At 39.4% G+C, this 27,091-nt stretch overlaps 1 protein-coding gene across 1 annotated transcript in view; it reads right to left on the bottom strand.

The window, feature by feature from the left end:
* The window catches only part of NRIP3 (nuclear receptor interacting protein 3), a 47,079-nt gene that overhangs the window by 5,228 nt on the left and 14,760 nt on the right, over positions 1–27,091 (bottom strand). The window contains exons 2-5 of the mRNA XM_056554368.1: positions 11,580–11,753; positions 11,024–11,106; positions 6,911–7,050; positions 6,552–6,604 (exon numbers count right to left, since the gene is read on the bottom strand). Of these exons, the coding sequence (XP_056410343.1) occupies positions 6,552–6,604; positions 6,911–7,050; positions 11,024–11,106; positions 11,580–11,753 (450 nt within the window). The remainder of the gene's footprint in view (positions 1–6,551; positions 6,605–6,910; positions 7,051–11,023; positions 11,107–11,579; positions 11,754–27,091) is intronic.

The raw sequence follows: 27,091 nt of genomic DNA, 5'->3' as shown, positions 1-27,091 counted from the left end.
GATATATTGTATATATAGTGCGGTGACATCATCAGTTGTGATTGACACGTTGTATATATAGTGCGGTGACATCATCAGTTGTGATTGATATATTGTATATATAGTGCAGTGACATCATCAGTTGTGATTGACACGTTGTATATATAGTGCAGTGACATCATCAGTTGTGATTGACACGTTGTATATATAGTGCGGTGACATCATCAGTTGTGATTGATATATTGTATATATAGTGCGGTGACATCATCAGTTGTGATTGATACATTGTATATATAGTGCAGTGACATCATCAGTTGTGATTGATACATTGTATATATAGTTCAGTGACATCATCAGTTGTGATTGATATATTGTATATATAGTGCGGTGACATCATCAGTTGTGATTGACACGTTGTATATATAGTGCAGTGACATCATCAGTTGTGATTGATACATTGTATATATAGTGCGGTGACATCATCAGTTGTGATTGATACATTGTATATATAGTGCGGTGACATCATCAGTTGTGATTGATATATTGTATATATAGTGCGGTGACATCATCAGTTGTGATTGACACGTTGTATATATAGTGCAGTGACATCATCAGTTGTGATTGATACATTGTATATATAGTGCAGTGACATCATCAGTTGTGATTGACACGTTGTATATATAGTGCAGTGACATCATCAGGTGTGATTGACACGTTGTATATATAGTGCAGTGACATCATCAGTTGGGATTGACACGTTGTATGTATAGTGCAGTGACATCATCAGTTGTGATTGACACGTTGTATATATAGTGCAGTGACATCATCAGTTGTGATTGACACGTTGTATATATAGTGCGGTGACATCATCAGTTGTGATTGATACATTGTATATATAGTGCAGTGACATCATCAGTTGTGATTGATACATTGTATATATAGTGCGGTGACATCATCAGTTGTGATTGACACGTTGTATATATAGTGCGGTGACATCATCAGTTGTGATTGATATATTGTATATATAGTGCAGTGACATCATCAGTTGTGATTGACACGTTGTATATATAGTGCAGTGACATCATCAGTTGTGATTGACACGTTGTATATATAGTGCGGTGACATCATCAGTTGTGATTGATATATTGTATATATAGTGCAGTGACATCATCAGTTGTGATTGATACGTTGTATATATAGTGCAGTGACATCATCAGTTGTGATTGACACGTTGTATATATAGTGCGGTGACATCATCAGTTGTGATTGATATATTGTATATATAGTGCAGTGACATCATCAGTTGTGATTGACACGTTGTATATATAGTGCAGTGACATCATCAGTTGTGATTGACACGTTGTATATATAGTGCGGTGACATCATCAGTTGTGATTGATATATTGTATATATAGTGCAGTGACATCATCAGTTGTGATTGATACGTTGTATATATAGTGCAGTGACATCATCAGTTGTGATTGACACGTTGTATATATAGTGCGGTGACATCATCAGTTGTGATTGATATATTGTATATATAGTGCAGTGACATCATCAGTTGTGATTGATATATTGTATATATAGTGCGGTGACATCATCAGTTGTGATTGACACGTTGTATATATAGTGCGGTGACATCATCAGTTGTGATTGATATATTGTATATATAGTGCAGTGACATCATCAGTTGTGATTGACACGTTGTATATATAGTGCAGTGACATCATCAGTTGTGATTGACACGTTGTATATATAGTGCGGTGACATCATCAGTTGTGATTGATATATTGTATATATAGTGCGGTGACATCATCAGTTGTGATTGATACATTGTATATATAGTGCAGTGACATCATCAGTTGTGATTGATACATTGTATATATAGTTCAGTGACATCATCAGTTGTGATTGATATATTGTATATATAGTGCGGTGACATCATCAGTTGTGATTGACACGTTGTATATATAGTGCAGTGACATCATCAGTTGTGATTGATACATTGTATATATAGTGCGGTGACATCATCAGTTGTGATTGATACATTGTATATATAGTGCGGTGACATCATCAGTTGTGATTGATATATTGTATATATAGTGCGGTGACATCATCAGTTGTGATTGACACGTTGTATATATAGTGCAGTGACATCATCAGTTGTGATTGATACATTGTATATATAGTGCAGTGACATCATCAGTTGTGATTGACACGTTGTATATATAGTGCAGTGACATCATCAGGTGTGATTGACACGTTGTATATATAGTGCAGTGACATCATCAGTTGGGATTGACACGTTGTATGTATAGTGCAGTGACATCATCAGTTGTGATTGACACGTTGTATATATAGTGCAGTGACATCATCAGTTGTGATTGACACGTTGTATATATAGTGCGGTGACATCATCAGTTGTGATTGATACATTGTATATATAGTGCAGTGACATCATCAGTTGTGATTGATACATTGTATATATAGTGCGGTGACATCATCAGTTGTGATTGACACGTTGTATATATAGTGCGGTGACATCATCAGTTGTGATTGATATATTGTATATATAGTGCAGTGACATCATCAGTTGTGATTGACACGTTGTATATATAGTGCAGTGACATCATCAGTTGTGATTGACACGTTGTATATATAGTGCGGTGACATCATCAGTTGTGATTGATATATTGTATATATAGTGCAGTGACATCATCAGTTGTGATTGATACGTTGTATATATAGTGCAGTGACATCATCAGTTGTGATTGACACGTTGTATATATAGTGCGGTGACATCATCAGTTGTGATTGATATATTGTATATATAGTGCAGTGACATCATCAGTTGTGATTGATATATTGTATATATAGTGCGGTGACATCATCAGTTGTGATTGACACGTTGTATATATAGTGCGGTGACATCATCAGTTGTGATTGATATATTGTATATATAGTGCAGTGACATCATCAGTTGTGATTGACACGTTGTATATATAGTGCAGTGACATCATCAGTTGTGATTGACACGTTGTATATATAGTGCGGTGACATCATCAGTTGTGATTGATATATTGTATATATAGTGCAGTGACATCATCAGTTGTGATTGACACGTTGTATATATAGTGCGGTGACATCATCAGTTGTGATTGACACGTTGTATATATAGTGCAGTGACATCATCAGTTGTGATTGACACGTTGTATATATAGTTCAGTGACATCATCAGTTGTGATTGATATATTGTATATATAGTGCAGTGACATCATCAGTTGTGATTGACACGTTGTATATATAGTGCGGTGACATCATCAGTTGTGATTGACACGTTGTATATATAGTGCAGTGACATCATCAGTTGTGATTGACACGTTGTATATATAGTGCAGTGACATCATCAGTTGTGATTGATATATTGTATATATAGTTCAGTGACATCATCAGTTGTGATTGATATATTGTATATATAGTGCGGTGACATCATCAGTTGTGATTGATACATTGTATATATAGTTCAGTGACATCATCAGTTGTGATTGATATATTGTATATATAGTGCAGTGACATCATCAGTTGTGATTGACACGTTGTATATATAGTGCAGTGACATCATCAGTTGTGATTGACACGTTGTATATATAGTGCAGTGACATCATCAGTTGTGATTGATACATTGTATATATAGTGCAGTGACATCATCAGTTGTGATTGATACATTGTATATATAGTGCGGTGACATCATCAGTTGTGATTGACACGTTGTATATATAGTGCAGTGACATCATCAGTTGTGATTGACACGTTGTATATATAGTGCGGTGACATCATCAGTTGTGATTGATATATTGTATATATAGTGCAGTGACATCATCAGTTGTGATTGATATATTGTATATATAGTGCAGTGACATCATCAGTTGTGATTGACACGTTGTATATATAGTGCGGTGACATCATCAGTTGTGATTGACACGTTGTATATATAGTGCAGTGACATCATCAGTTGTGATTGACACGTTGTATATATTGTGCAGTGACATCATCAGTTGTGATTGATACATTGTATATATAGTGCAGTGACATCATCAGTTGTGATTGACACGTTGTATATATAGTGCAGTGACATCATCAGTTGTGATTGATACATTGTATATATAGTGCAGTGACATCATCAGTTGTGATTGACACGTTGTATATATAGTGCAGTGACATCATCAGTTGTGATTGATATATTGTATATATAGTGCGGTGACATCATCAGTTGTGATTGACACGTTGTATATATAGTGCAGTGACATCATCAGTTGTGATTGACACGTTGTATATATAGTGCAGTGACATCATCAGTTGTGATTGATATATTGTATATATAGTGCAGTGACATCATCAGTTGTGATTGACACGTTGTATATATAGTGCAGTGACATCATCAGTTGTGATTGACACGTTGTATATATAGTGCAGTGACATCATCAGTTGTGATTGATATATTGTATATATAGTGCAGTGACATCATCAGTTGTGATTGACACGTTGTATATATAGTGCGGTGACATCATCAGTTGTGATTGACACGTTGTATATATAGTGCGGTGACATCATCAGTTGTGATTGATACATTGTATATAGTGCGGTGACATCATCAGTTGTGATTGACACGTTGTATATATAGTGCAGTGACATCATCAGTTGTGATTGATACATTGTATATAGTGCGGTGACATCATCAGTTGTGATTGACACGTTGTATATATAGTGCGGTGACATCATCAGTTGTGATTGACACGTTGTATATATAGTGCAGTGACATCATCAGTTGTGATTGACACGTTGTATATATAGTGCAGTGACATCATCAGTTGTGATTGATACATTGTATATATAGTGCAGTGACATCATCAGTTGTGATTGATATATTGTATATATAGTGCAGTGACATCATCAGTTGTGATTGACAAGTTGTATATATAGTGCAGTGACATCATCAGTTGTGATTGATATATTGTATATATAGTGCGGTGACATCATCAGTTGTGATTGACACGTTGTATATATAGTGCAGTGACATCATCAGTTGTGATTGACACGTTGTATATATAGTGCGGTGACATCATCAGTTGTGATTGATATATTGTATATATAGTGCAGTGACATCATCAGTTGTGATTGACACGTTGTATATATAGTGCGGTGACATCATCAGTTGTGATTGACACGTTGTATATATAGTGCAGTGACATCATCAGTTGTGATTGACACGTTGTATATATAGTTCAGTGACATCATCAGTTGTGATTGATATATTGTATATATAGTGCAGTGACATCATCAGTTGTGATTGACACGTTGTATATATAGTGCGGTGACATCATCAGTTGTGATTGACACGTTGTATATATAGTGCAGTGACATCATCAGTTGTGATTGACACGTTGTATATATAGTGCAGTGACATCATCAGTTGTGATTGATATATTGTATATATAGTTCAGTGACATCATCAGTTGTGATTGATATATTGTATATATAGTGCGGTGACATCATCAGTTGTGATTGATACATTGTATATATAGTTCAGTGACATCATCAGTTGTGATTGATATATTGTATATATAGTGCAGTGACATCATCAGTTGTGATTGACACGTTGTATATATAGTGCAGTGACATCATCAGTTGTGATTGACACGTTGTATATATAGTGCAGTGACATCATCAGTTGTGATTGATACATTGTATATATAGTGCAGTGACATCATCAGTTGTGATTGACACGTTGTATATATAGTGCAGTGACATCATCAGTTGTGATTGATACATTGTATATATAGTGCAGTGACATCATCAGTTGTGATTGACACGTTGTATATATAGTGCAGTGACATCATCAGTTGTGATTGATATATTGTATATATAGTGCGGTGACATCATCAGTTGTGATTGACACGTTGTATATATAGTGCAGTGACATCATCAGTTGTGATTGACACGTTGTATATATAGTGCAGTGACATCATCAGTTGTGATTGATATATTGTATATATAGTGCAGTGACATCATCAGTTGTGATTGACACGTTGTATATATAGTGCAGTGACATCATCAGTTGTGATTGACACGTTGTATATATAGTGCAGTGACATCATCAGTTGTGATTGATATATTGTATATATAGTGCAGTGACATCATCAGTTGTGATTGACACGTTGTATATATAGTGCAGTGACATCATCAGTTGTGATTGACACGTTGTATATATAGTGCAGTGACATCATCAGTTGTGATTGACACGTTGTATATATAGTGCAGTGACATCATCAGTTGTGATTGACACGTTGTATATATAGTGCAGTGACATCATCAGTTGTGATTGACACGTTGTATATATAGTGCAGTGACATCATCAGTTGTGATTGATATATTGTATATATAGTGCAGTGACATCATCAGTTGTGATTGACACGTTGTATATATAGTGCGGTGACATCATCAGTTGTGATTGACACGTTGTATGTAGTTCAGTATTCATTCATATATCGGGGGTCCGGCTGTGGGGGTTTTACCTTCAGGGAGCGCAGAGTCTGGAGACCCAGGGAGAATTTCCGCTCTTTATCATCTGGAGGAGGAAGCAGAGATGTGAGACCACCCAGAATACAGAGGGGACCCCCCCCAGGACAGCAGGGGCTCATTATGTACCCCCCCTGTTCACCATCCTGTACAGATAAGCGGCGCCCTGCACTGATCCCCATAGAGCATTCATATCATGTACATGGATTAGATTTGGCTCCGGCCTCTGTCCACAGCTGAGCGTTTGTTACAATTGTATCCAGTTTATGGAATTCTCTAGACAACCTAAGCGTCGGCTCCAAATATGTAACGAACCCTCAGCTGTGAGCAGGACTGGATCAGTCAGGATACTCACCGGTGACGGCCGCGGTCAGGTCCAGGGTCGCACTGCCCAACGTCACCGTCACGTCTTCTACCTGACCGAGGGTCTTCACGTCGTACGGCAGAGACATCGTCTCCTCCTCATTCTTATAGGACCTGAAATGTTCCTTCAGCCTAAGATGGAGGAAAGAGAAGACGTCACCTCCCCGAATATTGGCTGTTCCCATTCACTGACAGCAAGCAGAGATAGTAATGCACGGGAAAAGCCTGACCTAATGCGTCTCACAGCTGAGGGTTTGTTACTGTCCTAGACAGTGCAGATAATGTAATATTACCGGGGGATGGGGGGGGGGGGTATTATTACCGGGGGATGGGGGGGGGGGGTATTATTACCGGGGGATGGGGGGGGGGGGGGTATTATTACCGGGGGATATGGGGGGGGGTATTATTACCGGGGGATATGGGGGGGGGGGTATTATTATCGGGGGAAAAGGGGGGGTTTGTATTATTACCGGGGGATATGGGGGGGGTTTGTATTATTACCGGGGGATATGGGGGGGGTATTATTACCAGGGGAAAAGGGGGGGTTTGTATTATTACCGGGGGATATGGGGGGGGGGGTTTGTATTATTACCGGGGGATATGGGGGGGGGGGGTGTATTATTACCGGGGGATATGGGGGTGTGTGTGTATTATTACCGGGGGATATGGGGGGGGGTGTATTATTACCGGGGGATATGGGGGTGTGTGTGTATTATTACCGGGGGATATGGGGGGGGGGTATTATTATCGGGGGATGGGGGGATGTATTATTACCGGGGGAAAAGGGGGGGTTTGTATTATTACCGGGGGAAAAGGGGGGGTTTGTATTATTGTCGGGGGATGGGGGGATGTATTATTACCGGGGGAAAAGGGGGGGGGTTGTATTATTACCGGGGGAAAAGGGGGGGGGTTTGTATTATTACCGGGGGAAAAGGGGGGGGTTTGTATTATTACCGGGGGAAAAGGGGGGGGTTTGTATTATTACCGGGGGAAAAGGGGGGGTTTGTATTATTACCGGGGGAAAAGGGGGGGGGGGGTTTGTATTATTACCGGGGGAAAAGGGGGGGGGGGGTTGTATTATTACCGGGGGAAAAGGGGGGGTTTGTATTGTCGGGGGAAAAGTGGGGGGGTTTGTATTATTACCGGGGGAAAAGGGGGGGGGGGGTTTGTATTATTACCGGGGGAAAAGGGGGGGGGGGGGTTGTATTATTACCGGGGGAAAAGGGGGGGTTTGTATTATTACAGGGGGAAAAGGGGGGGGGGGGGTTTGTATTATTACCGGGGGAAAAGGGGGGGGGGTTGTATTATTACCGGGGGAAAAGGGGGGGTTTGTATTGTCGGGGGAAAAGTGGGGGGGTTTGTATTATTACCGGGGGATGGGGGGGGGGGGTTGTATTATTACCGGGGGATGGGGGGGGGTTGTATTATTACCTGGGGAAAAGGGGGGGGGGGTTGTATTATTACCGGGGGATGGGGGATGGGGGGGGGGTTGTATTATTACCGGGGGATGGGGGGGGGGGGGGGGTTGTATTATTACCGGGGGATGGGGGGGGGCGTGTATTATTATTACCGGGGGATATGGGGGGGGGGTTTGTATTTTTCCCGGGGGGGGGGGGCGTGTATTATTATTACCGGGGGATATGGGGGGGGGGGGGGTGTATTATTACCGGGGGGATGGGGGGGGGTTGTATTATTACCATGGGGGGGTGTATTATTACCGGGGGATGGGGGGGTGTATTATTACCATGGGGGGGTTTGTATTATTACCGTGGGGGTGGGGGGGGGGTTTGTATTATTACCATGGGGGTGGGGGGGGGGGTTGTATTATTACCATGGGGATGGGGGGGGGGGTTTGTATTATTACCGTGGGGGGGGGGGGTTGTATTATTACCGGGGGAAAAGGGGGGGTTTGTATTGTCGGGGGAAAAGGGGGGGGGGTTGTATTATTACCGGGGGATGGGGGGGGGGTTGTATTATTACCGGGGGGGGGGGGGGCGTGTATTATTATTACCGGGGGATATGGGGGGGGGGTTGTATTATTACCGGGGGGGGGGGGTTGTATTATTACCATGGGGGGGTGTATTATTACTGGGGGATATGGGGGGGGGGTTTGTATTATTACCGTGGGGGGGTTTGTATTATTACCATGGGGATGGGGGGGGGGTTGTATTATTACCATGGGGATGGGGGGGGGGTTGTATTATTACCGTGGGGGGGGGGGGGTTGTATTGTCGGGGGAAAAGGGGGGGGGGTTGTATTATTACGGGGGGGGGCGTGTATTATTATTACCGGGGGATATGGGGGGGGGGGTTTGTATTATTACCGGGGGATGGGGGGGGGGTTGTATTATTACCGGGGGATGGGGGGGGGGGGGTTGTAATTTTCCCGGGGGGGGGGGGGGGGGGCGTGTATTATTATTACCAGGGGATATGGGGGGGGGGTGTATTATTACCAGGGGATATGGGGGGGGGGTGTATTATTACCGGGGGATGGGGGGGTGTATTATTACCAGGGGATGGGGGGGGGTTGTATTATTACCATGGAGGGGTGTATTATTACCGGGGGATGGGGGGGTGTATTACCGGGGGATGGGGGGGTGTATTATTACTGGGGGATATGGGGGGGGGGGGGTTGTATTATTACCGTGGGGGGGTTTGTATTATTACCATGGGGGTGGGGGGGGTTGTATTATTACCATGGGGATGGGGGGGGGGTTTGGATTATTACCGTGGGGATATGGGGGGGGGGGTTGTATTATTACCGTGGGGATAGGGGGGGGGGGTTGTATTATTACCGTGGGGATAGGGGGGGGGTTGTATTATTACCGTGGGGATAGGGGGGGGGGTTGTATTATTACCGTGGGGATGGCGGGGGGGGGGGGGTTGTATTATTACCGTGGGGATAGGGGGGGGGGTTGTATTATTACCGTGTGTATTATTACCGTGAGGATGGGGGGGGGTGTATTATTACCGTGGGGATAGGGGGGGGGGTTGTATTATTACCGTGGGGATGGGGGGGGGGGTGAATTACTGATCTCTTTGTTTCTGCGCGGTCGGATTTCTCCGTATAATTCGCGGTCTGATGTGCGGTGACCTGATTCTGCCAGAGGAGCGACAGAATAATTCCGCTCTGCACAGATCACCCGCACGGCACCAACACCACCCGCTATATCCCCCCCCCATCCTATCTAGACGGGGCCCTTTAAATTCTAATTCACCTTAAAGGGGAACTCTACTCTACATATCACTGTTAGATACACAGGATATTTTACAGTCAGTTCTTGTCCCATCAGGTTTCACACTCCAGTAACATCCAGAGCTGCAGTCCTAATTCTGCTGGTTTCCTGTTGGCAAAGAGTGGTGCATTGTGGGAGATGAAAGGGCACATAGCTGGACCCCCAGTGTTTACCATCCGCAGAATAGTGAGTGCAGCTCTGGAGTATGAGACATGATGTAACAGCAGAATAGTGAGTGCAGCTCTGGAGGATAAGACATGAGGTAACTGCAGAATAGTGAGTGCAGCTCTGGAGGATAAGACATGATGTAACAGCAGAATAGTGAGTGCAGCTCTGGAGGATAAGACATGAGGTAACTGCAGAATAGTGAGTGCAGCTCTGGAGGATAAGACATGAGGTAACTGCAGAATAGTGAGTGCAGCTCTGGAGGATAAGACAGGATGTAACAGCAGAATAGTGAGTGCAGCTCTGGAGGATAAGACATGATGTAACAGGAGAATAGTGAGTGCAGCTCTGGAGGATAAGACATGATGTAACAGCAGAATAGTGAGTGCAGCTCTAGAGGATAAGACATGATGTAACAGCAGAATGGTGAGTGCAGCTCTGGAGGATAAGACACGATGTAACAGCAGAATAGTGAGTGCAGCTCTGGAGGATAAGACATGATGTAACAGCAGAATAGGGAGTGCAGCTCTGGAGGATAAGACATGATGTAACAGCAGAATAGTGAGTGCAGCTCTGGGGGATAACACATGATGGAACAGCAGAATAGTGAGTGCAGCTCTGGAGGATAAAACGATGTAGCAGCAGAATAGTGAGTGCAGCTCTGGAGGTGACTAGTGATAAGATGGGTGGGGGGGGGGCACTTACCCCAGTCGGTCCAGGCAGGCGGAGGAGATGATGTTGTGCTGACAGGACGTGTCTATCTTCACCTTCATCTCCTTCCCTGCACACTGCAAGATAAGAGAGAGGGATTACCTGGGGGCAAGGGGGTATATGAGACGGGGCAGGGGGTAAATGAGACGGGGCAGGGGGTATATGAGACGGGGCAGGGGGTATATGAGACGGGGCAGGGGGTATATGAGACGGGGCAAGGGGGTAAATGAGACGGGGCAGGGGGTAAGTGATGGGGCAGGGGGTAAATGAGACGGGGCAGGGGGTAAATGAGACGGGGCAGGGGGTAAATGAGACGGGGCAGGGGGTAAATGAGACGGGGCAGGGGGTAAATGAGACGGGGCAGGGGGTAAGTGATGGGGCAGGGGGTAAATGAGACGGGGCAGGGGGTAAGTGACAAGACGTGGAGAACGTACGTTGCGGGGCAGAGAAGGGCAATATGATTGAATTGTGGGACAGGACACAGGTCATACACCTCATATATGGGGGTCTCCATCTTTGGTGCATTAATATTATTATTAGACCCCTCTACCTGACACCAGACAAACACAGCGTCCTCCTCCTCACTCTTTCTGGGGGTCTCCGTTTTCCCATGATGCAGTTTGTTGCTCTGCGTTTCGCTCTTCGGGATCCACGGCGGCCGATTGTTCCTCAGTTTTGTTATGTTGGTCTCCAGTAAACGTCGCTGCAAAATATTGTGCGGCTGCTGCAAAAGAGAAACCCAAAGAGCCAGGGTCACAAAAAAGTCAGGAACCTCAAAGAGTCAGGAACCCTAAAAAAAAAAGAGTCAGGAACCCTAAAAAAAAAGGAGTCAGGAACCTTAAAGAGTCAGGAACCCTAAAAAAAAAAAAGAGTCAGGAACCCTAAAAAAAAAAAGCCAGGAACCTAAAAAGTCTACAACCTTATAGAGTCAGGAACCTAAAGAACATAACAAATCTTAAAGAGTTATGACCAAAAGAGTGAGAAACCCAGAGAGTCAAGAGACTAAAGAGTCGGAATCCAAAAGCCTCAAATACCCAAATTGTCAAAATATCGTCTGACACCAGGGGGGGGGGGGGGGGGATGGGGGGGGTTCACAGTCACATTCCTCTAATTCAGCATCAATAAAACCAGCAGGTTCTGGATTATCAGATGTTCTGGATTATACGGACGCAGCAAATACTTTTCCCTGGTTTACAGATTATTTATCTGATCTAAGAAGGAAACAGAACGTCCCAATCTACGGAAAATATCTAAATATCTTAATATCTAATGTCGGATTAAAGGAATTTCCCCAGAACGAGGGATCAAAGCAGCAAAACATTGGGATATAGTATAAAATGCGCAAGGAGCGTTATATAGCGGTAAAGTGTTACAATCTATCTATGTATCCGGTATATAACACAATGTATCCAGTATATAACGCAATGTATCCGGTATATAACGCAATGTATCCGGTATATAACACAATGTATCCGGTATATAACGCAATGTATCCGGTATATAACACAATGTATCCGGTATATAACACAATGTATCCGGTATATAACACAATGTATCCGGTATATAACACAATGTATCCGGTATATAACACAATGTATCCGGTATATAATACAATGTATCCGGTATATAACACAATGTATCCGGTATATAACACAATGTATCCGGTATATAACACAATGTATCCGGTATATAACGCAATGTATCCGGTATATAACGCAATGTATCCGGTATAACACAATGTATCCGGTATATAACACAATGTATCCGGTATATAACGCAATGTATCCGGTATATAACACAATGTATCCGGTATAACACAATGTATCCAGTATATAACGCAATGTATCCGGTATAACGCAATGTATCCGGTATATAACACAATGTATCCGGTATATAACGCAATGTATCCGGTATATAACACAATGTATCCGGTATAACACAATGTATCCGGTATATAACGCAATGTATCCGGTATAACGCAATGTATCCGGTATATAACACAATGTATCCGGTATAACGCAATGTATCCGGTATATAACACAATGTATCCGGTATATAACACAATGTATCCGGTATATAATACAATGTATCCGGTATATAATACAATGTATCCGGTATATAACACAATGTATCCGGTATATAACACAATGTATCCGGTATATAACACAATGTATCCGGTATATAACACAATGTATCCGGTATATAACACAATGTATCCGGTATATAACACAATGTATCCGGTATATAACGCAATGTATCCGGTATATAACGCAATGTATCCGGTATATAATACAATGTATCCGGTATATAACACAATGTATCCGGTATAATACAATGTATCCGGTATATAACCCAATGTATCCGGTATATAACACAATGTATCCGGTATATAATACAATGTATCCGGTATATAACACAATGTATCCGGTATATAACACAATGTATCCGGTATATAATACAATGTATCCGGTATATAACACAATGTATCCGGTATATAACACAATGTATCCGGTATATAACACAATGTATCCGGTATAATACAATGTATCCGGTATATAACACAATGTATCCGGTATATAACACAATGTATCCGGTATATAACACAATGTATCCGGTATATAACACAATGTATCCGGTATATAATACAATGTATCCGGTATATAATACAATGTATCCGGTATATAACACAATGTATCCGGTATATAATACAATGTATCCGGTATATAACACAATGTATCCGGTATATAACACAATGTATCCGGTATATAATACAATGTATCCGGTATATAACGCAATGTATCCGGTATATAACGCAATGTATCCGGTATATAACACAATGTATCCGGTATATAACACAATGTATCCGGTATATAACACAATGTATCCGGTATATAACGCAATGTATCCGGTATATAACGCAATGTATCCGGTATATAACGCAATGTATCCGGTATATAACGCAATGTATCCGGTATATAATACAATGTATCCGGTATATAACACAATGTATCCGGTATATAACGCAATGTATCCGGTATATAACACAATGTATCCGGTATATAACGCAATGTATCCGGTATATAACACAATGTATCCGGTATATAACACAATGTATCCGGTATATAATACAATGTATCCGGTATATAACGCAATGTATCCGGTATATAACACAATGTATCCGGTATATAACGCAATGTATCCGGTATATAACGCAATGTATCCGGTATATAACGCAATGTATCCGGTATATAACGCAATGTATCCGGTATATAACACAATGTATCCGGTATATAACGCAATGTATCCGGTATATAACACAATGTATCCGGTATAATACAATGTATCCGGTATATAACGCAATGTACCCGGTATATAACGCAATGTACCCGGTATATAAACACAATGTACCCGGTATAATACAATGTATCCGGTATAATACAATGTATCCGGTATATAACGCAATGTACCCGGTATATAACACAATGTACCCGGTATATAACACAATGTATCCGATATATAACACAATGTACCCGGTATATAACACAATGTATCCGGTATATAACACAATGTATCCGGTATATAACACAATGTATTCGGTATATAACACAATGTATCCGGTATATAACGCAATGTATCCGGTATATAACGCAATGTATCCGGTATATAACGCAATGTATCCGGTATATAACACAATGTATCCGGTATATAACACAATGTATCCGGTATATAACGCAATGTATCCGGTATATAACGCAATGTATCCGGTATATAACGCAATGTATCCGGTATATAACGCAATGTATCCGGTATATAACGCAATGTATCCGGTATATAACGCAATGTATCCGGTATATAACGCAATGTATCCGGTATATAACGCAATGTATCCGGTATATAACGCAATGTATCCGGTATATAACACAATGTATCCGGTATATAACGCAATGTATCCGGTATATAACGCAATGTATCCGGTATATAATACAATGTATCCGGTATATAACACAATGTATCCGGTATATAATACAATGTATCCTGTATATAACACAATGTATCCGGTATATAACACAATGTATCCGGTATATAACACAATGTATCCGGTATATAACGCAATGTATCCGGTATATAATACAATGTATCCGGTATATAATACAATGTATCCGGTATAATACAATGTATCCGGTATATAACACAATGTATCCGGTATAACACAATGTATCCGGTATAATACAATGTATCCGGTATATAACACAATGTATCCGGTATATAATACAATGTATCCGGTATATAACACAATGTATCCGGTATATAACACAATGTATCCGGTATATAACACAATGTATCCGGTATATAACACAATGTATCCGGTATATAACACAATGTATCCGGTATATAACACAATGTATCCGGTATATAACACAATGTATCCGGTATATAACACAATGTATCCGGTATAATACAATGTATCCGGTATATAACGCAATGTATCCGGTATAATACAATGTATCCGGTATATAACACAATGTATCCGGTATATAATACAATGTATCCGGTATATAATACAATGTATCCGGTATATAACACAATGTATCCGGTATATAACACAATGTATCCGATATATAACGCAATGTATCCGGTATATAACGCAATGTATCCGGTATATAACGCAATGTATCCGGTATATAATACAATGTATCCGGTATATAACACAATGTATCCGGTATATAACACAATGTATCCGGTATATAACGCAATGTATCCGGTATATAATACAATGTATCCGGTATATAATACAATGTATCCGGTATATAACGCAATGTATCCGGTATATAACGCAATGTATCCGGTATATAACACAATGTATCCGGTATATAACGCAATGTATCCGGTATATAACGCAATGTATCCGGTATATAACGCAATGTATCCGGTATAATACAATGTATCCGGTATATAACGCAATGTATCCGGTATATAACACAATGTATCCGGTATATAACACAATGTACCCGGTATATAACACAATGTATCCGGTATAATACAATGTATCCGGTATATAACGCAATGTATCCGGTATATAACACAATGTATCCGGTATATAATGCAATGTATCCGGTATATAACGCAATGTATCCGGTATATAACGCAATGTATCCGGTATATAACGCAATGTATCCGGTATATAACGCAATGTATCCGGTATATAACGCAATGTATCCGGTATATAACACAATGTATCCGGTATATAACACAATGTATCCGGTATATAACACAATGTATCCGGTATATAACACAATGTATCCGGTATATAACACAATGTATCCGGTATATAACACAATGTATCCGGTATATAACACAATGTATCCGGTATAATACAATGTATCCGGTATATAACACAATGTATCCGGTATATAACACAATGTATCCGGTATATAATACAATGTATCCGGTATAATACAATGTATCCGGTATAACACAATGTATCCAGTATATAACGCAATGTATCCGGTATATAACACAATGTATCCGGTATATAACACAATGTATCCGGTATATAACACAATGTATCCGGTATATAACGCAATGTATCCGGTATATAACGCAATGTATCCGGTATAACACAATGTATCCGGTATATAACACAATGTATCCGGTATATAACACAATGTATCCGGTATAACACAATGTATCCGGTATATAACACAATGTATCCGGTATATAACACAATGTATCCGGTATAACACAATGTATCCGGTATATAACACAATGTATCCAGTATATAACGCAATGTATCCGGTATATAACACAATGTATCCGGTATATAACACAATGTATCCGGTATATAACACAATGTATCCGGTATATAACACAATGTATCCGGTATATAACACAATGTATCCGGTATATAACACAATGTATCCGGTATATAACGCAATGTATCCGGTATATAACGCAATGTATCCAGTATATAACGCAATGTATCCGGTATATAACACAATGTATCCGGTATATAACACAATGTATCCGGTATATAATACAATGTATCCGGTATATAACACAATGTATCCGGTATATAATGCAATGTATCCGGTATAATACAATGTATCCGGTATATAATACAATGTATCCGGTATATAACACAATGTATCCGGTATATAACACAATGTATCCGGTATATAACACAATGTATCCGGTATATAACGCAATGTATCCGGTATATAACGCAATGTATCTGGTATATAACGCAATGTATCCGGTATATAACGCAATGTATCCGGTATATAACACAATGTATCCGGTATATAACACAATGTATCCGGTATATAACACAATGTATCCGGTATATAACACAATGTATCCGGTATATAACACAATGTACCCGGTATATAACACAATGTACCCGGTATATAACACAATGTATCCGGTATATAACACAATGTATCCGGTATATAATACAATGTATCCGGTATATAATACAATGTATCCGGTATATAACGCAATGTATCCGGTATATAACGCAATGTATCCGGTATATAACGCAATGTATCCGGTATAATACAATGTATCCGGTATATAACACAATGTATCCGGTATATAACACAATGTATCCGGTATATAACGCAATGTATCCGGTATAATACAATGTATCCGGTATATAACACAATGTATCCGGTATATAACGCAATGTATCCGGTATATAATACAATGTATCCGGTATATAACACAATGTATCCGGTATATAACACAATGTATCCGGTATATAACACAATGTATCCGGTATATAACACAATGTATCCGGTATAACACAATGTATCCGGTATATAACACAATGTATCCGGTATAATACAATGTATCCGGTATATAACACAATGAATCCGGTATATAATACAATGTATCCGGTATATAACACACTGTATCCGGTATATAACACAATGTATCCGGTATATAATACAATGTATCCGGTATATAATACAATGTATCCGGTATATAACACAATGTATCCGGTATATAACACAATGTATCCGGTATATAACACAATGTATCCGGTATATAACACAATGTATCCGGTATATAACACAATGTATCCGGTATATAACACAATGTATCCGGTATATAACACAATGTATCCGGTATATAACACAATGTACCCGGTATATAACACAATGTACCCGGTATATAACACAATGTATCCGGTATATAACACAATGTATCCGGTATAACACAATGTATCCGGTATATAACACAATGTATCCGGTATATAACACACTGTATCCGGTATATATATAACACAATGTATCCGGTATATAATACAATGTATCCGGTATATAACACAATGTATCCGGTATATAACACAATGTATCCGGTATATAACGCAATGTATCCGGTATATAACGCAATGTATCCGGTATATAACACAATGTATCCGGTATATAACACAATGTATCCGGTATATAACACAATGTATCCAGTATATAACACAATGTATCCAGTATATAACACAATGTATCCGGTATATAACACAATGTATCCGGTATATAACACAATGTATCCGGTATATAACACAATGTATCCGGTATATAACACAATGTATCCGGTATATAACACAATGTATCCGGTATATAACGCAATGTATCCGGTATATAACGCAATGTATCCGGTATATAACGCAATGTATCCGGTATATAACGCAATGTATCCGGTATATAACATAATGTATCCGGTATATAACACAATGTATCCGGTATATAACACAATGTATCCGGTATATAACACAATGTATCCGGTATATAACACAATGTATCCGGTATATAACGCAATGTATCCGGTATATAACGCAATGTATCCGGTATATAACGCAATGTATCCGGTATATAATACAATGTATCCGGTATATAACGCAATGTATCCGGTATATAACGCAATGTATCCGGTATATAACGCAATGTATCCGGTATATAACACAATGTATCCGGTATATAACACAATGTATCCGGTATATAACACAATGTATCCGGTATATAACACAATGTATCCGGTATATAACACAATGTATCCGGTATATAACACAATGTATCCGGTATATAACACAATGTATCCGGTATATAACACAATGTATCCGGTATATAATACAATGTATCCGGTATATAACACAATGTATCCGGTATATAACACAATGTATCCGGTATATAACACAATGTATCCGGTATATAACACAATGTACCCGGTATATAACACAATGTATCCGGTATATAACACAATGTATCCGGTATATAACACAATGTATCCGGTATATAACACAATGTATCCGGTATATAATACAATGTATCCGGTATAATACAATGTATCCGGTATATAACACAATGTACCCGGTATATAACACAATGTATCCGGTATATAACACAATGTATCCGGTATATAACACAATGTATCCGGTATATAACACAATGTATCCGGTATATAACACAATGTATCCGGTATATAACGCAATGTATCCGATATATAACACAATGTATCCGGTATATAACACAATGTATCCGGTATATAACGCAATGTATCCGGTATATAACACAATGTATCCGGTATATAACACAATGTATCCGGTATATAACACAATGATGACACATGGGTTATGTTCACACTGCAGAATCTCATTGTGGAATTCGGATCAGCGATTCTGCTTGAAGATTTTGCGGCTGTCACCAATATCCATGTGCGCTAGGACCGTGCGGACCTGCGCTGCCACCATTGATACAGTCTGCGTGTAATTACATGTTAATTCCTTCTGCGGATCAATTTCGCGGCAGAATTTCCCGCCCCGCAGTGTGAATAGATCAGCAGAATTCCCACCAATATTACAGGTCATACAGCAGAATTCTCTAACACAATTATACGCGCGCAAATTCCGGACGTGTGAACCCATATAGTGCAGGCGCGGCGGCTCTGGTGCTGAACGCCATCATCTGAAGATAATTCGGCAGAACGTTTTTTTGGTGTTGCGCACTTCCCCTGCCGTAGATTATAGGGAACACTCTTTTCCTCTGTGGCGGCTGCCAAATCAGATCAACGTCTGAGACGATAAATTGTAGATTAAGCGTGAAAGTCGCCGAGCGCCAGATCCCATTAACCAGCGCTGCCAGCTTCAGTGTGGGACCCTCACAGCAAGACAAGAAGTGGGGACTCCCATAGCATCAATACTGATGCTGGACAGAGACCTGAGAGAGGAGACACTGATCTCTAATGAATCATATCTGTTCCTGGGAAAGCTGGGTGAATAACAATATGGCTGATTCATGACTCCATGTCCCCAAGTTATCATCTTCGTTTGCGCTATTGTCATGTTGTCTCCGCTGACTTTATCTTGTGCAGGTCCAGGGGGCGCGGATGGCAGATAAATTTGGCGCACCAACCAGTGTATCATTTATGCAAACATTTTACTTCTGCGTGAATGCGCTCCAGTGACTGGCTGATGTAGGAAAGTGCCCTCCCAAGGTGCCGTTTTCTCTGATGTTTCATCTCCCGCGTTTTTCCTCCCTTTAGATTTCTAAAAACACCAAGATTCTCTGAAAAAACTCCAATGAAGAATAAACGCCAACAAGGGTTGGTAATCTGGTCATTTCTGAAGAAGGTAGCCACAGAACTGCGAAACATGTTGAAAAGTATTGAGTATTCCCTGATTAAAGTAGCTGCAGTTCTATGAAATATGTTGGAAAGTATCTGTTATTCCCTGATGAAGGTCACTGCAGCACTACAGAAACATGTTGGAATATAGTGGGTATTTCCCCATGAAGGTAACCACAGTACTATGAAACATCTTGGAAAGTATTGAATAGTCCCTGATGAAGGTAGTTGCAGTACTATTAAACATGTTGGAAAGTATTGAGCATCCCTGATGAAGGTTGAAGCAGTACTATAAAAGCATGTTGGAAAGTATTGAGTATTCCCTGATGAAGGTAGACACAGTACTATAAAACATGTTGGAAAGTATTGAGTATTCCCTGATGAAGGTAGACACAGTACTATAAAACATGTTGGAAAGTATTGAGTATTCCCTGATGAAGGTAGACGCAGTACTATAAAACATGTTGGAAAGTATTGAGTATTCCCTGATGAAGGTAGACGCAGTACTATAAAACATGTTGGAAAGTATTGAGTATTCCCTGATGAAGGTAGATGCAGTACTATGAAACAAGTTGAAAACAGTTATTCCCTGATGAAGGTAGACGCAGTACTATAAAACATGTTGAAAAGTATTGAGTATTCCCTGATGAAGGTAGACGCAGTACTATAAAACATGTTGGAAAGTATTGAGTATTCCCTGATGAAGGTAGATGCAGTACTATGAAACAAGTTGAAAACAGTTATTCCCTGATGAAGGTAGACGCAGTACTATAAAACATGTTGGAAAGTATTGAGTATTCCCTGATGAAGGTAGATGCAGTACTATGAAACAAGTTGAAAACAGTTATTCCCTGATGAAGGTAGACGCAGTACTATAAAACATGTTGGAAAGTATTGAGTATTCCCTGATGAAGGTAGACGCAGTACTATGAAACAAGTTGAAAACAGTTATTCCCTGATGAAGATAACCATAGTACTACATTATATTCCATATATACAGAATAAGAGCAGATACTGAGGATTACACCCAGTATATATATATCACAAAGGATTAGATACACGGTGCTGCAGACTGTATCACACAAAGGATTAGATACATATAATACGCTTCTTGCTGTCTGTAGTCTCTGGTGGAGATGACATCATGTATCTGCTCGGATACATCTCATTATAACCGGATTATTAACCTTTCGCTGCTCGTCTTAGGTATAATCATTTCTGGTATAATGGGCGGAAGGAGACGGCGGACGATTAATAATATCCACTGCGTTCTCCGCCATCGTCCCCTAATACTTCTCCCTTATAGAAGCGCTGTGGGAGGAGCTTACAGTGCGGTAGAGGGCGGGGTCATGATGATGATGTCACAGTGGGGGGGCGGGGAGCTGTTCCCTCTCATGTTATCTTGCAGGTGTCGTTGCCGCGGCGTCGGAGGACGAAATACTTTTAGAATTAGGTTCTTTATCCGGTTAATTCCGATTTAATCCGCCGCCCTGAGCCGCCGCACATTCTCATGATTCCTGAGAGGGGATTTAGATATTAAACATGGCGTCCGCACCGTTTTGCAGAGCTGACTACCTAATGCTGTGTTTCCCAACCAGGGTGCCTCCAGCTGTTGCAAAACTACATCTCCCAGCATGCCCGGACAGCCTTCGGCTGTCCGGGCATGCTGGGAGATGTAGTTTTGCAACAGCTGGGGGCACCCTGGTTGGGAAACACTGATCTAATGTCACATCCTCACTGATCAGTCTTTGGATTTTCGTGTTTGTACAAGTTCTGCGCAATATTCTTAGATACCTATAAATCGGCAAAGTTCACCCAATTACCCAACATTCCCTGTGCAGGGAAAAGTCTATGGTTCTCATCACTGATACATTGTAACAAAGTCCCTGAGCTGTATGAACTGGATGAGATTCACAATGAAGATTTCCATTCACTGACAGCAAACAGAATAGACAATGAAGCTGCGGCAGCTGACATACAATCTGCATATAATTTGGGGGTTTACGTCTCTTCTCCTGATCAGTAATTATACGATGTCGTCTCCTCTATACACAAGAATATAAGACAAGATATTATTATCGTAGAAAACACAAACCCGACATTATATGGAGACGAAAGGATCCGACGGGTAAAGATCTAATGAGGATCCGACGGGTAAAGATCTAATGATCCGATGTGTAAAGATCTAATGAGGATCCGACGGGTAAAGATCTAATGAGGATCTGATGTGTAAAGATCTAATGATCCGATGTGTATAGATCTAATGAGGATCCGATGTGTATAGATCTAATGAGGATCTGATGTGTAAAGATCTAATGAGGATCCGACGGGTAAAGATCTAATGAGGATCCGACGGGTAAAGATCTAATGATCCGATGTGTAAAGATCTAATGATCCGACGTGTAAAGATCTAATGAGGATCCGACGGGTAAAGATCTAATGAGGATCTGATGTGTAAAGATCTAATGATCCGATGTGTATAGATCTAATGAGGATCCGATGTGTATAGATCTAATGAGGATCTGATGTGTAAAGATCTAATGATCCGATGTGTAAAGATCTAATGAGGATCTGATGTGTAAAGATCTAATGAGGATCCGACGGGTAAAGATCTAATGAGGATCCGATGTGTAAAGATCTAATGAGGATCCGACGGGTAAAGATCTAATGATCCGATGTGTAAAGATCTAATGATCCGATGTGTAAAGATCTAATGATCCGACGTGTAAAGATCTAATGATCCGACGTGTAAAGATCTAATGATCCGATGTGTAAAGATCTAATGATCCGATGTGTAAAGATCTAATGATCCGATGTGTAAAGATCTAATGATCCGACAGGTAAAGATCTAATGATCCGATGTGTAAAGATCTAATGATCCGATGTGTAAAGATCTAATGATCCGACGGATAAAGATCTAATGATCCGACGGGTAAAGATCTAATGATCCGATGTGTAAAGATCTAATGATCCGATGTGTAAAGATCTAATGATCCGATGTGTAAAGATCTAATGATCCGATGTGTAAAGATCTAATGATCCGATGTGTAAAGATCTAATGATCCGACAGGTAAAGATCTAATGATCCGATGTGTAAAGATCTAATGATCCGATGTGTAAAGATCTAATGATCCGATGTGTAAAGATCTAATGATCCGATGTGTAAAGATGTAATGATCCGACGTGTAAAGATCTAATGATCCGATGTGTAAAGATCTAATGATCCGACGTGTAAAGATGTAATGAGGATCCGACGTGTAAAGATCTAATGAGGATCCGATGTGTAAAGATCTAATGATCCGACGGGTAAAGATCTAATGATCCGATGTGTAAAGATCTAATGAGGATCCGACGTGTAAAGATCTAATGATCCGACGTGTAAAGATCTAATGATCCGACGTGTAAAGATCTAATGAGGATCCGACGTGTAAAGATCTAATGATCCGATGTGTAAAGATCTAATGATCCGATGTGTAAAGATCTAATGATCCGACGGATAAAGATCTAATGATCCGACGTGTAAAGATCTAATGATCCGACGTGTAAAGATCTAATGATCCGACGTGTAAAGATCTAATGATCCGATGTGTAAAGATCTAATGATCCGATGTGTAAAGATCTAATGAGGATCCGATGTGTAAAGATCTAATGAGGATCCGATGTGTAAAGATCTAATGAGGATCCGATGTGTAAAGATCTAATGAGGATCCGACGTGTATAGATTTAATGATCCGATGTGTAAAGATCTAATGAGGATCCGATGTGTAAAGATCTAATGAGGATCCGATGTGTAAAGATCTAATGAGGATCCGATGTGTAAAGATCTAATGAGGATCCGACGTGTATAGATCTAATGATCCGATGTGTAAAGATCTAATGAGGATCCGATGTGTAAAGATCTAATGAGGATCCGATGTGTATAGATCTAATGAGGATCCGATGTGTAAAGATCTAATGAGGATCCGATGTGTAAAGATCTAATGAGGATCCGATGTGTAAAGGTCTAATGAGGATCCGATGTGTAAAGGTCTAATGAGGATCCGACGTGTATAGATCTAATGATCCGACGTGTAAAGATCTAATGAGGATCCGATGTGTATAGATCTAATGAGAATTCGATGTGTAAAGATCTAATGAGGATCCGATGTGTAAAGATCTAATGAGGATCCGATGTGTATAGATCTAATGAGGATCCGATGTGTAAAGATCTAATGAGGATCCGATGTGTAAAGATCTAATGAGGATCCGATGTGTATAGATCTAATGAGGATCCGATGTGTAAAGATCTAATGATCCGATGTGTATAGATCTAATGAGGATCCGATGTGTAAAGATCTAATGAGGATCCGATGTGTAAAGGTCTAATGAGGATCCGATGTGTAAAGGTCTAATGAGGATCCGACGTGTATAGATCTAATGATCCGACGTGTAAAGATCTAATGAGGATCCGATGTGTATAGATCTAATGAGGATCCGATGTGTATAGATCTAATGAGGATCCGATGTGTAAAGATCTAATGAGGATCCGATGTGTATAGATCTAATGAGGATCCGATGTGTATAGATCTAATGAGGATCCGATGTGTAAAGATCTAATGAGGATCCGACGTGTAAAGATCTAATGAGGATCCGACGTGTATAGATCTAATGATCCGATGTGTAAAGATCTAATGATCCGATGTGTAAAGATCTAATGATCCGACGTGTAAAGATCTAATGAGGATCCGATGTGTATAGATCTAATGAGGATCCGATGTGTATAGATCTAATGATCCGATGTGTAAAGATCTAATGATCCGACGTGTAAAGATCTAATGAGGATCCGATGTGTAAAGATCTAATGAGGATCCGATGTGTAAAGATCTAATGATCCGACGTGTAAAGATCTAATGAGGATCCGATGTGTAAAGATCTAATGAGGATCCGACGTGTATAGATCTAATGAGGATCCCGACATTAATGTGGAAGAGATTCCTGATAGATCCAGAACCATATATAATAAACCACTGGAGACTGTGATCTAAATATTATATGTACTGTCATCTACTTCCTATATATATATATACAGTGATGTCCGTATATATTGTCCCCCCTGAAATGTTCCTATATAATGAAGAATTCCTCACAGGAAAGGATTGCAGTAACACAGGTTTATTCCCTCTGTGTGTATATATATATATATATATATAGATCTCCTCTCCTCTGTATATATATATAGATCTCCTCTCCTCTGTATATATATATATATAAATATATATATATATATATATATATATATATATATCTCCTCTCCTCTGTATATATATATATATAGATCTCCTCTCCTCTGTATATATATATATATATATATATAGATCTCCTCTCCTCTGTATATATATATATATATATAGATCTCCTCTCCTCTGTATATATATATAGATCTCCTCTCCTTTGTATATATATATAGATCTCCTCTCCTCTGTATATATATATATATATATATATATATAGATCTCCTCTCCTCTGTATATATATATATATATATATATATAGATCTCCTCTCCTCTGTATATATATATATATATAGATCTCCTCTCCTCTGTATATATATATATATAGATCTCCTCTCCTCTGTATATATATATATATATATATATAGATCTCCTCTCCTCTGTATATATATAGATCTCCTCTCCTCTGTATATATATAGATCTCCTCTCCTCTGTATATATATATATATATATATATATATATAGATCTCCTCTCCTCTGTATATATATATATAGATCTCCTCTCCTCTGTATATATATATATAGATCTCCTCTCCTCTGTATATATAGATCTCCTCTCCTCTGTATATATATATATATATATATATATATAGATCTCCTCTCCTCTGTATATATATATATATATATATATAGATCTCTCCTCTGTGTATATATATAGAGATCTCCTCTCCTCTGTATATATATATATAGATCTCCTCTCCTCTGTATATATATATATATATATATATAGATCTCCTCTCCTCTGTGTATATATATATATATAGAACTCCTCTCCTCTGTATATATATATATATAGATCTCCTCTCCTCTGTATATATATATATAGATCTCCTCTCCTCTGTATATATATATATATATATATATATATATATATATATATATATATAGAACTCCTTTCCTCTGTATATATATATATATATAGATCTCCTCTCCTCTGTATATATATATATAGATCTCCTCTGTATATATATATATAGATCTCCTCTCCTCTGTATATATATATATAGATCTCCTCTCCTCTGTATATATATATATAGATCTCCTCTCCTCTGTATATATAGATCTCCTCTCCTCTGTATATATATATATATATATATATATATATATATATATATATATATAGATCTCCTCTCCTCTGTATATATATATATATATATAGATCTCTCCTCTGTG

Source organism: Hyla sarda, unplaced genomic scaffold (genome assembly GCF_029499605.1).
Source record: "Hyla sarda isolate aHylSar1 unplaced genomic scaffold, aHylSar1.hap1 scaffold_69, whole genome shotgun sequence".
Classification (NCBI taxonomy): Eukaryota; Metazoa; Chordata; class Amphibia; order Anura; family Hylidae; genus Hyla; species Hyla sarda.
This window is presented reverse-complemented; position numbering and strand designations above follow the sequence as displayed.